The 13,774-nt window shown below is 38.8% G+C and overlaps 1 protein-coding gene across 1 annotated transcript in view; it reads right to left on the reverse strand.

Annotated features, from left to right (window-relative positions):
• Positions 1-1,374: 1,374 nt before the first annotated feature.
• The window catches only part of LOC128813355 (neuronal acetylcholine receptor subunit alpha-7), a 39,313-nt gene continuing 26,913 nt past the window's right edge, over positions 1,375-13,774 (reverse strand). Inside the window, exons 5-10 of the mRNA XM_053988413.1 lie at positions 12,496-12,575; positions 10,093-10,260; positions 9,511-9,705; positions 8,167-8,253; positions 7,538-7,647; positions 1,375-5,441 (exon numbers count right to left, since the gene is read on the reverse strand). Coding sequence (XP_053844388.1) covers positions 4,923-5,441; positions 7,538-7,647; positions 8,167-8,253; positions 9,511-9,705; positions 10,093-10,260; positions 12,496-12,575 — 1,159 coding nt within the window. The 3' untranslated portion in view covers positions 1,375-4,922. The remainder of the gene's footprint in view (positions 5,442-7,537; positions 7,648-8,166; positions 8,254-9,510; positions 9,706-10,092; positions 10,261-12,495; positions 12,576-13,774) is intronic.

Genomic DNA, 13,774 nt, shown 5'->3' on the forward strand with positions numbered 1-13,774 from the left:
CTCTCTATGCCATCATCTGCAAATTGCTCAAGTTGCTTAATAGCATAAATCAATGTTATTTAAATGCTAAGGTTTTCTCTTAAGCATCAGGAGCAATGTATCAAAAAAAAAAAAAAGATAAAAAAGATAACAGTAGAAGGCTTTCATTTGTGGTTGTGGTGCTGTTGAGATCCTGCAGGTTAGATTTGTTGGAATGTGGAGATTCTGTTCACAGCCTTTTAAGATTTACTGACTTTTTAAGATGAGGTTAGGCTAAGAAATCAGTATTCTTGAAGTAAAATACACCCTGATACACTGAGGATTAAAACTGGGTGGCTGGTACTGTTAATCTCTATAGCCACAAGACCCAGTGCTCTGATGGGCATTGCCACCCAGAGGGCAATGGCATTGGGTCTGCTCATGAGAAAGCTCCTAAACCCCAGCAGCTCTCAGTCTGCATCTGAAGCACTCAGACGCCTGAGAGCAGGAGCACAGAAGGCTCTGATTTTAATCCCCACTCAGAGGCTTCTGAGGTGGAGTGTGAGTGATGGTGGGCTCATGGGCAGTGCCAGGAGCCTGCCTGCTGTGTGTTAAGCTGAACCTGTTGGACTTGCTGAAGTCTGACAGTAAATGTGACACAGATTTACTGGAGCACTGGAGCAGGGTGAGGCACACTGGCAGAGTGAGCAGCACCAGCAGGAGCCTCACTTGAGTATCTGACATTGTGACCATGGCAGCTCTTCCCCAGGGACAGCCTGGGGTCAGTAGCAGCTACAGGCTTGTACGACTCGTGTGGTGCCCTGGACCAAACCGGTCTTCTTCAGCTGTTCCTTACTTCGGGAAGCATGAGGAGAATGAAGTCTTGGGTTCAGCAACACTTGATCTTTTACTTCTGGCACATGCTCAGCAGGGTGTTTGTAAAGAAAGGAAGCTGTTTCAGCACATGGGCAGCACAACTCATCTCTTTGCAAGAAACTACAATGACACATCCTTTTGCATCTGAGGGATATTCTGCTGATTAAATATGTTTTCAACAGTAGCCAACAAACAAACTTTGCAGCTGGCAAAAACAACAATTTATTCAGCTGGTATGGATTTGTTTTTTCTCTTTTCTCTTTTTAAAAATAAATTAATACTGGCATTGAGGCCAGTCCAAAATTTACATGTTATTTCAGTCCTTCTCAGTTAATTTTGATTGCTTATATAAGACTGAAGTAATGTATGTTTGTTGTGGGACTGGTTGACTGGAGGATATGAATTTATATTTAATTATCAAAGAACATTGTCATCCCAGATTGATATAACCAAAGACATCTTTCTTCCTTTTATGGCTATTCATGTTTTCTACCACTTGAGTTTTTTCCATGTTAGCAAAATGAAAAAGAATCAAAACTCTCTTGATCTAAGTCTTTTATTTGTACTGGACTGAAAAGGCATTGAGTTGCTTATATGACAATCAGTACCTGACAGATGTAACATCTTTTTCTAATGCCCTTTATGCAATGTTTCTTAATGTAAAAAATAGTAAAACAAAGGAAAGAAAATCTGGGGCTTTGGTTTACCTTCTTGTCTTGTTAAAGAAGGTGAAGAATTGAATTGTCACAGGTGAACTAAGACTACATCCTGCAGCCACAGAGAATGTAAAGAGAATTTAAAGATATCTTTAAAAAAAGTCTTACATAGTATTATCAATTCCTATATAAAATAATTTAATATTTTAAATACTTTTTAAATAATTTATCTGTATTTAAAACTAAGTTTTTTAAATTTTGTGTTTGGAACCTTTTTGGCATTAACACCTAAATAATTTTTTTAAATATTAAAAAATCTTTTAAATATTCAATACATTTCAATATAAAAACAGAAAAAGTAATATACATTGTTCACACATAGTATTGTACATGACACCTGAGCTCTAGAGTGAGCTTTTGAATTTGTCAGGCAAGTCATAGCTTAGTTGTGGTGAACCACTTCTTATTCTCTCTCTGGACTCTTTAAGATTATAACAGATCTTTACCATCAATATGTAGGATTTGATATTATATACACATACTGTATACAGTATTTAATTTCCATCTCTATGCCCAAAATTGTAAATAAATATTTTTTTCACAGCATTTAGATCAAAATATTGTTTAGCGCATACACAAATATATTTAAGACACACACAAGTTGACAAGAACCATACTGATTTTGCTCAGCTCAATTACAGGAAAATTTAACTTAGAAGTGCCAAGTAACATAAAGGAGAAGTCACTCTTACATTTAAAATGTATAATAAACTCGTTACCAAATGTTTACAGGTTGTGTCAACAGCAGGAAAATGAGGGTTCCCTTGTCCCCTTGGTACATTTGCATTGACCCTGCCAGTGATAAAGGCAGCGTGGGCAGAATGCTGGTGTCTCACAGCCCCTTCGGCAGCACCCGCAGCTCTCTGACAGTTTTACCAACTCACTGTGACAGACTCTGGTAGGACTTCACATAAGGCCAAACTCTCCAGTTTTTAAGGGTAGGAGTGTCTGTCACTGAAAATGAAGTTTACTGTCAAATTGTAGCTTGCTTTCTCCATCCTCTTGTATTTAGAAAGATGATTTCCACAGATACTGTAAACGGATTTGGGTGGAAGGAGGGAGACTCTCATGCTTCCTATACCACATGCATCATGTACTGTGAGTGCAATAGTTGTGTCCAGTTGTACAAGGTAATCCTCAAAAGTCTTCATTTTTCTTTGAAAAGTGTTCTTCAAGAGGACCCCAAAACTTTACAAAGACTAAATGGAACACTCTACATAGCTATTTAGGGATGCTTGCAGCAGGAAAAAATACCAATGCAATCAACATTCTCATCAGGAAGCCTAGCCTAGAAAGATTACCCAGAAGAGGAGCACATGCCACATGATATGTGCAGTTATTCACAAATGAACAAAACTCACATTTCAGAGTTTGCACTCATAGTTTCCCATTCATATGCAATCTATAAACTAGAAACTATTTGCAGGAATTATTGCATGGCTTATTCTTAATAGTTGTTCCTGAAAGCATAACTTCTTCACAAGTAATTCTGACACATGGTTTCAGGATGAACTTACAGGAAGATTTTGAATGTTTTGCTTGTATCTTTAAAATGTGAGACTCGGAATGCACCTTCAGGAAAACAGAATTCACAAACTGAGACATATCCTGCCTGCCTTTCACTCCTCCTGCCCTATTTCAGGCACAAAGGTGTTAAATCAGGTGAAGAGTGGTATCTGGGGTGACTCTGGGCTTGCTTTCCATGCAATTTGATTCTTCTGCTTTCAAGGGTGCAGTCTCTGAGAAGGAAATTGTTACTTAGGGAGGATAAGCATTACAGCAACTTTATTTTAATCCATCTTAAGAGATAAACTGAGGCCTTGAGTTTATTTCATGGTAAAAACATGGTACAACAACAGGCCTATGTTTGTGTCTCTGAAGACCTCAGCCAAAAAAATTGGATTCTGTAGGATAAAGGAAGCAACCAATGCTGAACTAATCCTTGCCCACATCTTTTACCACTTACAGCACTGGTTAGGAATACTGGTGTGCCAGTGAGGGAGTAATTCTCAGCTCTTTTGTACACACAGAGTTTCAGTCCTGGTATTCTCAGCTCAGCCCTTTTCATTAAGACATCAAAGTGACATCAAAACTAAGCATATATTGACAAGAGAGTTTCAGAACCAAAAATAACATAAAGTGCTGAACTACTAGTTTTGCCTTTGCAAAAGCCTGTCTAGACTTGGGAAAATTTGTATTTAAGTTTTTACCTTTCCTTGGATATATCTGCAGTGTGTATATATAAATAGATGTTTATACAGTTAATAGTTTATAACAGAAACAAGAAGCTTTATTTTTCATTAATACCCATCTGATGATAGAGTGAGCAGAAAAGGTGCAGTTATCTTATAAAGACAATGTTATGGTGACTCAACAGAAGGAGTTCTATAAAAGGCTAAGCATACAACAGATCAAACATTTAATTTTTAAATGAAAACCTTGATCTCAGGGTTTAATGGCTTTTTTTGCTTCAGAGTCTTCATTTATGCTTGAGCCTGTACAAGACATTGAGTTATTTTTTCCACACTGGAATCCAGTTAACAGTAAAGAGACAACTGTGGGGTTTGGGTTTTTTTTAAACAAGTGATAATGAAGGCATCTTAAATCAATAATTTTTCTTTTTTATAGTTAAAATGGTTATTAGTTGAAAGAATGCCTTTCTGGGGAGAAGGAAGAAGTAGTAAACACTGCAATAATTACTGTGAAGCCTGTTTTAGAATTCAAGCCAAACTCCTAGGTCAAATCCAGAAAGATATGAAGGACAAGTTATGTGGCGTGTCCTCTCAACTTTCAGGTTTCTGGTGTCTCAGACAAATTCAAAATCCCAAAAGTCATATATGTTGTATGCAAAGTGCATGGAGGGAGTTACAGGGTGTGAGTGAGGGGCTGAAGAACTACATAAGACATTTCTCCCTTTTCTCTGTTTGAGCAGCCGTTTGGATTTAATCCTCTCCTAAACTTGTTTGTGATCACTCATTCAAATAGATAAGATGGAGTGTGCTATCCTTTATTACAAAGTCTGGAAGAAGTGCCATTTCTGGCATTGCCTACCTCTTATTTTGGAACAGCCAGTTTGAACATGTGTAAGAGGTGGTGGTTCAATACCATGTCATTCTGAAGGGACCTGCAGCCACTTGGCATTTTCCACAAAAGAGTGCTCAGAGGAGCTACATAGAGACAGCCCAGAGAGAAACTCTCGGCTTCCCTTCTGAAATGGTGCTATTCTTCCAAAAGGAACTCAGGACCAGAGGGTGGGGGGGGCAAAAGAAAGCAGACAATGAGAAGCATTATACTCATTAAAAACAAGCCATCAAAAGACCCCACATTCTTATTTGCTACATACCAATCAGAGAAGCAGGTTTTAGTTAGGAGTTAAGCAAAATCTTTAGACACAGCCTCTACAAAGTTTGGTGCTGACATTAAAATACCAATTGTACAAATGATTGTGAATACTGAGAAGGCCATCAAACAGAGCCGATCCACTACAGAGGCTGCAAATTTCCATTCATTGCAAATGGCTTCCTCTTCATCCTGGTCTCTGAATCGGTTTGCAATGTACCTGACCTCTTCCAAAATCTTAGCCAAATCTGGGTCACCTTCAGAGGGGTGGCCACTGTGCAGCAGGTTTTCTTCATCTGTTGGTGAGCAGGTCATCCTCCCACAGATCACGCCTGAATCAGTGGTGGGTGTGCAGTGAACCCCTTCCAGCCCCCTGAACCCAATGTACAGCATATTCCCATTGCTGGATTGCTGGCCACTCACAGTGTTCATCTCCACACTGGACAGGCTGCAGCGACGCTGTTTATGTTGGCAGGCAGGACGCACTTTATCTTCCCCCGGTCTTTTCATCCTCAGAAACCAAGCACACCAATTCAGAAGGATGATTCTTGTCTGAAAGAATTTTTTTGAGAATAAGCATCTTTTCACACAGCCACTGTCTCTGGTGCTGCTGGTATTCAGGCAGGTGGAGTGACTGGTCTGCTTAGCCTGCACCACATTCTAGAAAATGGTGCTGGAGTTTTCCAGCTGATTAATTTACCAATCAGTGGGGTTCTTTTCTTGTTCTAGCAGTGCCATTCATTGCCTCAGGCTGACTACCAGTTCTGGGACTCCCCCCTCCTCTGATGGGAGTGTCCATAGTGTTGATTCTTCCTGACACTTGAACAATGACATAGCAGCCTTTTCCACTTTTACTAAAAATCATGGATTAGACAAAACCAAGTCAAACTCTTACTGAATAAGAGTTACTTTTTAATAGTCTTAATAACACTGCTTTGAATGGTAGTCAATAATGTTACAATTCTTTTTCTCTTATTTGTGCTCCAATATTAAATACATATCTATTACTGTTTGGGTGGGGCTGTTGAAACAGATTTTGGACTGGAACACCGAGATTTAAAATGTTATGGCTCTGTCCTCATATTGTGTTCACAGCAGTTGGTTGCAGATTTTAGAAAAGAGATCTGGAAATAACATGAAGTAAATGTGGAAAAATTACTTTGATTTAAAAAAAAGTACTTTGCAGATTTAATCTGTGTGTATCATTTTACTGTTTTCCTCATTGCCTTAATCCAGCCTTACAAAAAATGCAGGAAACCCAAAGACTGTTCCACTTCAAATGAAAGCTTCTGTAATTTATTTAAATCAGATTTTAAGAGCTCATTCCAGCATTTATTTTTCAAAGTTCTAATGAAATATTATTGTATCATGTAATATGCAAACTTTTTCCTGTAATTAATATTAGATTTGGTCCATTTATTCTGAGAGTAGATGTACTTACTCAGAGTAGATGCATGCAAATATCCCAGCCAGAGACAGATCTTGCCCTATTACTTTTTTATGCTATCAAGCTCCACCAAGAAGGAGCTTGAATATATATTCAATATTTCCAATAATATTCTGTTAATTGAGCGCCTGATCCAAAATCTACCAGTGCCCAAATAATGTTTGTTGGACTTCAGCTTCTCAACAGTACAGCTCACTCCTCAACCTCAAGTACTCTGTTATCTGAGGATGTTTGGCTCAGTACTAAACATTGTCCCCTTTAGGTCATCAAACACATGTCTAAAGAGATCTACCTTTAATTCTCTTCACTGAAATTTATTTTAAATTCACCACCCCAGGACAAGCCAGGGAATATCTCATTATCTCTTGTCCTCAGGATACTGCTGTATGCACCTTCTTTCCAGCTAGTAAGGATGATAATATCTCATTGTTCTAGAGAGAAAAAAGAGGAAAAGTCTTTCCATCTTCAGAAAGGCCTGATGCTGCCATGAGCTGGGTGAAGTCAAAGGAGGGGACATTTAGCTGATGACAGCAGTGTGTAGTAATCTAATATCAGCACAATGTTCTCTGTAAAACCCACCCCTCATAAAAGGACATTATTTAAAAAGTCTTATGTGCTTATTAAAAATACTTGAATTCTTTGGACTTTACAGATTCTCTTGAAAAGAGATATAAAGATCAGGATTTTCAGAGAAAATTCCACTTTAACAGCCATCTTTAACAGATGCTTTTTAGGCTATGGATGTTTCTGTTTGGACAGCAGCTAAGTATGCAGCGGCTGCACAGCTGCACCTCAAGAGTAGTGTATGTCATGCATTTCTCATCTCCATCAGCATCTTACTCTATTCTTCTACCTGGTTCACTTCTAACATCTGGAGCTTATTTGAAAATCACCTTCAAATCACCATTTATATGTTTAGGTTTTAACAAAATTCTGAGTTGCACATAGCTGTTTTGAAGGATATGAGAAGTTAGTGGAGGTATATTCATTCTCTCTTGCATACAAATGTTTTCTAAGAAACCAACCAGATGGAACATATCTAGACACCTCATTTCTGGTGAAACTGCTTTTCCAAACAAAATGTCTGGGAAGGATTTATATGTTTTTAACAGTAGGAGGTAATCACGGGCCACTAGCCACTCTGTCACATCCCCAAGCTGGACATTTATGCAATGGACAGTGAAAGAAAACCAAACCTTACCCATTTAGGCATTTTTCCTCCATCTGGATCATGATGGTGGTATTGTAGAACAATAACAGTGACAACAACAGAAAGACCAACAATAATCATGGTGCTGGCAAAATACTGAGCTGCAAAATAAAGAAATTACAGGAACATACTTTGGCTGATATAGCTTTAATAAGAGGTGTTTATATATGCATTCATAGCATTTAGTTCTTTTTCCAGTTTAGTGCTGCTCTAGATACTTTTGAAAGATTTCTCAACAGCAGAAATATTGGACATTATTTTGAGGGGATAGCCAGGTTTTTTTTTGTGGAACTGAGCATCTGCCTTTTCTAATAAACCTTGACACAGGCTGCCTTCTAATTTTATTTCAGCATTATTATATAAACTGACTAGCACTTGTTTGGAGAAACAAAAAGTTTCTCTTTTTGTTTGAACAATTTCAGTGGGAAGATTTAGTTACATTTAGCATCTATTTCATTCAGAGCAAAGAGCACCCATCAGAGCCTCTTATCAATTGGCAATATTTTTCTTATTCAGTTGCAGTCATCCATTTTACAGCTGGTGATTTGCCTTAATGCTGACCTTTATGCAAAGTTACTGCACCTTGTTTGCTAAAAAAATCCAAGTGACTAAAAGCTTACCAATTAAGGGAACAGAGTCAGAGGTTGCTGGCATAATTTCAGCCACAAGCAGCATGAAGACAGTGAGAGACAATAAAACTGTTATACCTGAAAGATAAACATGAAGTATGAAATCGTATCAGTAGCTTGTAATTACAACAGAGAGAGAAACAAAATGAATCTGAAAGAATGCTCTCTGCAAGATTTGATCCCACTGTAACCCTGCTCCAGCACGTTAGCGGTACTCCTGTCCTTCCTTGTACTGCCTCAAGTTCAGGGTAGCAGTGCTGCCAAACTGGTAACAATGCCAAACTGGTAACAATGCTTGCACAGACATGGTTATTTTTACATCCTTGTAATGGTTCAACTTTTATCATCATTTGCTAATTAGCTGAAGCAAATAAAAGCAATTCTTGCACTGTATTAGCTTTAGAAACATGGTGTGAATCTGAGTATTTGAACATGTGACACTTGATTAATTGTCATGGAAGCTTCAGGTGGTGTTAATACATAAGTTTCCTCAAAAGCAGATTTGCTGCCTTGGACGGACTTGGGTATCCTTTGATATTAGTGTTGGGTTCTGCAGGGGATTATGCCCAAACTGGCTTGACCGTTGATTTTTGGAGTTTGACTTCTATTGCTCAGTGATGAGTTCCCATCTTTCTGGAAACAGACTTAACTCTTTTCTCAAAACTAGACTTAAACAATAATGAGTAATTGTCAGGTGGGAAAGGATTAAGGAACAAAGAATTAATCTTAAAATAAGGTGAAGGACAACTTAATTAAGGAGGCTATTACCCCTCAATTAAACCATATTCTGGAGAAATGTCAATTTTTTTCTACATTTAAACAGCAATGTTTACTTAGTAGAAGTCAGTTAATTGGAATTTTGTATGGGACAAAAGGTTTCTTTACACAGTTAAACTCCATCTTAAAGATCGAGTACTCAAAATCGGATTTGTTATACAAACCATTGCTTAAGTTAAAATTCACTATAAAACATGAAATAGGAGCAATTAGAATCAATCTTTCTGAGAAGACATCATAGGCTCTTAATACAATTCAATATTGAAAGGAAGTATTAAGAATTCAGTGTTAAAGTGTTCAAATGTGTATTTGTAACTTAAGCTTTACCTAATGAATGTGAGATTCAGCAAATAAATGTCAAAAAATGAAAGCCTGCTTCTTAAGGAGGGTACTCAGGAATTGTTTATGCCTCTGCTGGTTCACCATCAAACACTAAAAATAGCTCGTGAGCCAGGACACACAAACTATTCCTCCTGCCTAAGACTGTTTAAAAAGAAACTTTAAAAGGACAACCTCTTTTGTCTTGGTCATATTTACAATATTCTATTAACACTTTACCTAGTGAGATTTTTTCACCCGAGTCTGCTGGAAGCAGGAAAACCAACAAGGCAAGTGCTGATATCAGGACACAAGGAATAAGGAGATTGAGTCCGTAATAGAGAGTCCTACGTCTCATAGTGACTGTGAAGGTTACATCTGGGTAGGGTTCTTTACAACATTCATAAAAGCTCTCAGTTCTCTTCCCAGGAACTCCTGTGTAGGAGAAAAGAGGAAGAAAACCAGAAATGAATGTGAATAAACTGTATATTATATAGTGTTTATTTTTTTTTAAAGGAAAAAATTAGTTTTACCAAGTTCTGGCACAGGTAAAACTACTAAGCTTAATTCCCACTTTTTCTCAGATGATGAAGGAAAATCAGATAAAAGATACTTACAGAACTCGAGCAGGAAATTTTTCTTTTTTTTTTTTTTTTTATGTTGATTTGCATCTGAGATCTGTTCTCAAGAGTTTCAAATGCCACTGGCTAGGTCATTTATTAATTTAATTTCTGTCTTCATTTCCCAATTGTTACTCCATCCATTTCAGCAGTGGGGGCAAAGCTGCAAGTTCACAGTGTAAATAGGGAATGGAGAGCTTACCTACTAAATCCCATTCTCCATTTGAAATATAGCCAGATATATCTGCTTCTTGCATTTGTAAGTCCAAGGACCAGCCTCCATAAGTCCAGGATCCAAACTTCAGGTTACATTTCTGAACATCAAACGGAAACCAGCGCACGTCTATGTAGCATGAGCTCTTAAATATGCCTGGGTGAGATTTTAAACAAGAGCACTAAATAGAAATGCTTGTTCCACAGAATTTCATGTACATTTTGTAACCAGAACTTGTTCTACATTGTGCCTTCTGTTTTTCATTTATAAAGTATATTTAATCTCAGTCCTGTATTGACATGTAAAGAGCAAAAGTCAGTGTCGTGGTTTGACATGGAAGTGAATTTTTTCCAGGAAGCTGGGTCAAACCAATCAGTGGTCAGGTTTGGATATTGGCACCTGGAGTGACCACTGAAAGTATGGACACGCCTCTGAGAACACAGGGGGTTAAAAGCAAGAACTCCCAGGGGAACTGTCTCTTTGGTTCCGGTCGTCAGAGAGTGTAGATCTCCCCTGCCCAGCCTCAGGCTGGGTGGGGGAGGGGAAGCCACGCGGCCTTGTCCAGGTAGGCCGAGGGGGCTGAGGGTCTGGAACCGAGCCAGCTCCTGTGGACGGAAGGGTGGAGAGAAGTGGAGATGCCTTTGTCCCATCCCCCCCCCAAGAGGGAAAGAGACAGAGAGCCTGGCGGCACCTGGAAATTTGCCGGCAGAGGAGAAGGAGAAGGGGGGGGATGATGCCCAGCGTGGGAGATGGGATGCTGGACCGAGATATCAGCCGTCCAGGGAGTCTGAACGTTTAACCCTTTCCAGGAAATGAGGGCTTTTTAAAAGTATTACTCCTCCTTGATTTGTAGTAGAAGAGAGATAGTCCGGGACCTGAGATGTTAGAAGAAGAAATATTTAAGTGGGAGGAGATGATGAAGTAGCTTTTGGCTGGACTTTTCTTGTTAGCCATGGACTGAACCAAAATCTCCTGCAATAGAGACTGCATTTTAGGGGGATGCAGTGGTGACCCAGGGAGACCTGTTTCAGCTTCGAGCAGCACAGGAGTGGCAAGAACCAAAGAAAGCTGAGGAGGGAATGGTGATACCCTCTGTCTTCGGGAAAGAAGATGATCTCTGTTCTTGGACCCTTGGCCCCAGGGGAAAATGGGGGGGACTGTAGTCCCAGGATGAGAAACTGAACTGTTGTATCTTTGGGTCCATGGCAAAGCATCCTTAAAGGAGCCCTATGAGCAGTCTGTCCATGCACGGTGGTGAGAGCACTGTGACATGGAAAGGAGAGTGTCACACTGGCAGATTTTTTTCCGGGCGGTTGCCATGTGTGACAGGGAAACACAGGGTGGCAGCTGTGTTTCCTGGGGGGTCTGTGGTGCAAGAGAGACTTCTCTCTCCCTTGATAGTTTGAGTATGGATTACCTGAAGGGTGGTAATTTGATCAGGAATCCCGGGTGATGTTTCATGGCTGGGTGTTTTTGGAAATTGGGAGGAGGAGGGGTGTTTTAAAAGGTCTTCATCCTGGATTTAGTTTATGTGTTTTCTGTATTAGTAGTAGTTTAATAAAGTTTTTTTTTTCCTTTGTTATTAAGCTTGGGCCTGCTCTGCTCTGTTCCTGATAACATCTCACAGCATTTATTTAGGGAAGGTGCATTTTCATGGGGACGCTGGCATTGCGCCAGTGTCCAACCATGACAGTCAGTCATAGAGAAGGGCAAGAACTGTACCATTAATGTACTGATGTTATTTACTATTTTTTAACAATACTCTTCCATTTTGGCACATTTTGGAAAACTATTCAGAGAAGAGCTCAGATTTCTAGATACAGTATTTCAGGAAGAAATGAAACAGAATATGTAATCTGTTTCTATTTCTTTTACTGACTAAAGTAAGAAATCCTGAAACATAAGAAATCGTGAAAGTATTACTCAGGAAAGTGAGCTTCTTTTTCACTTGTTGAGTCAGATCCTGTCCTTCAGCAGCTTTCAGAACTGAATTGAAAACCCCCCACCAAATGGAATTTCTTAAGAGAGCAAGATGTTACCAAGCATCTTACTGTAAAGTTAACATATTAATAAAAGAAATGCTAAAATAATGAAATAAAAATGTATTGAGGTATGTACCATGACTTTAATAAACAACATCTTTTTATAGTAAGGATTTACAAACTTCTGAAATTGTGCATTATTACAGAAGAATTTCCATAATTGTAATAGAACGTGTATCTTGTATGACAGTTTTCATGCAAAAGTGTTAACCATATAACCATAACGCATGTAGGCTTACATCTATCAGATGATGCTAGCTAAACAAATAAAATGTAAGAGAATTTATGGCAAATTTGAAACCACACACACAAGTAATCTATTAAAATTTATGACATGAAAACAGCCTACCTGGTGGCAGGTATTGGCAATGTCCTGAAGAATTGACTAAAACATTAGTGTGAAAAGTAGCATCAAATCTTTCATCAGCACTAGAACAGGGGAAAAACAAAATGGGTTATTTGCTCTTTAACTGGCTGAAGAATGTCTGAGACAAATCTGTTCTCATAAAAGCACTATGTCACCTCCAAAACTTGCCAGCTTTTTTCCTGCCATCAGTTTTTTGTGGCCTCAGAGTAACTGGCCTGATGCTTCTGGGTTTGCTCCTGATTAAGAACTGTAAGGGAAGGTCAGCCACCTCATTCTTGCCACTCACCTGCCCGTTAGATTAATTAGAGTGCCTTGGCTCTATTGATTTCCTTTTGGAAAGTAAGCACTTTTTAAAAACTTCTCAAGCAACTGTACAGGGAAATCTGTTCTCTTGCTGTCTGCGTTAGCAGCTAATGAATACTGAGTAGATGGATACTCCAGTGTCTGTGTCTTCCTATTTCTTTGTATGGGTGAGCATTATTACTACATGTCATACATGAGACCCTTTAATGCAGCTCCAGCTTTCATTATCTATCTCAGAACCCACAAACTGTGTTCAGACAAGAAGAAAAAGCAGCCTTGTTCGAGGTGTAGTGGTGTGTAGTGGTGTGGCCAGCACTGCCCTGGTGTGCTGTCTTTACAAGTCTCTAGAAAAAGAATCATAATGTCATTTGGAGATGACAAATTATGAATTTGCATCTACTTGCCAAGGAATATCTCAATTCTGTCTGGCAGTATGTCCCAGGAATTTACCAGGCATTAACTTTTTAAGGACTTCTATATGGGAAACACAATGAGACCCAGGCTACTGTACTTGTTGTACTGCTGTAGTCTCCAACCTACACATGAGGGGTGGGTTGGCACATGAGGCAAGTGCAGGGCAGAGGAGCACACAAGCCTGAGGGTCTGCATGTTTGCAGCAATCTGGACTTTCAAAATCTGTGCATCTCCAGATTGATTGGAACACTGCAAGTCTCTAATGTCTCTTTGCCTATTAGTGGTTTAGTATCTCATAATTTTCTCATCATCCTTTAAGGTATCATCAGAAAAACAGAGCAAAAATCTGAGATGGTCATAAAGTGAAATATTCGTAACTCTAGCAGAAAATCAAGTATATTAAAAGGTGTTTCTTAGTAGGAAAACCCTTATTGAAATATTCCTTTTTTGAAAAGAGGAATTTAATATTTGATCTAGTCTGATGCAAATTTTGTGTCTCAGAAGCTAAAATAAACCAAGTGTTATTTTAGACTTTTTTAATTTG

Source organism: Vidua macroura, chromosome 12 (assembly GCF_024509145.1).
Source record: "Vidua macroura isolate BioBank_ID:100142 chromosome 12, ASM2450914v1, whole genome shotgun sequence".
NCBI classification, from domain to species: domain Eukaryota; kingdom Metazoa; phylum Chordata; class Aves; order Passeriformes; family Viduidae; genus Vidua; species Vidua macroura.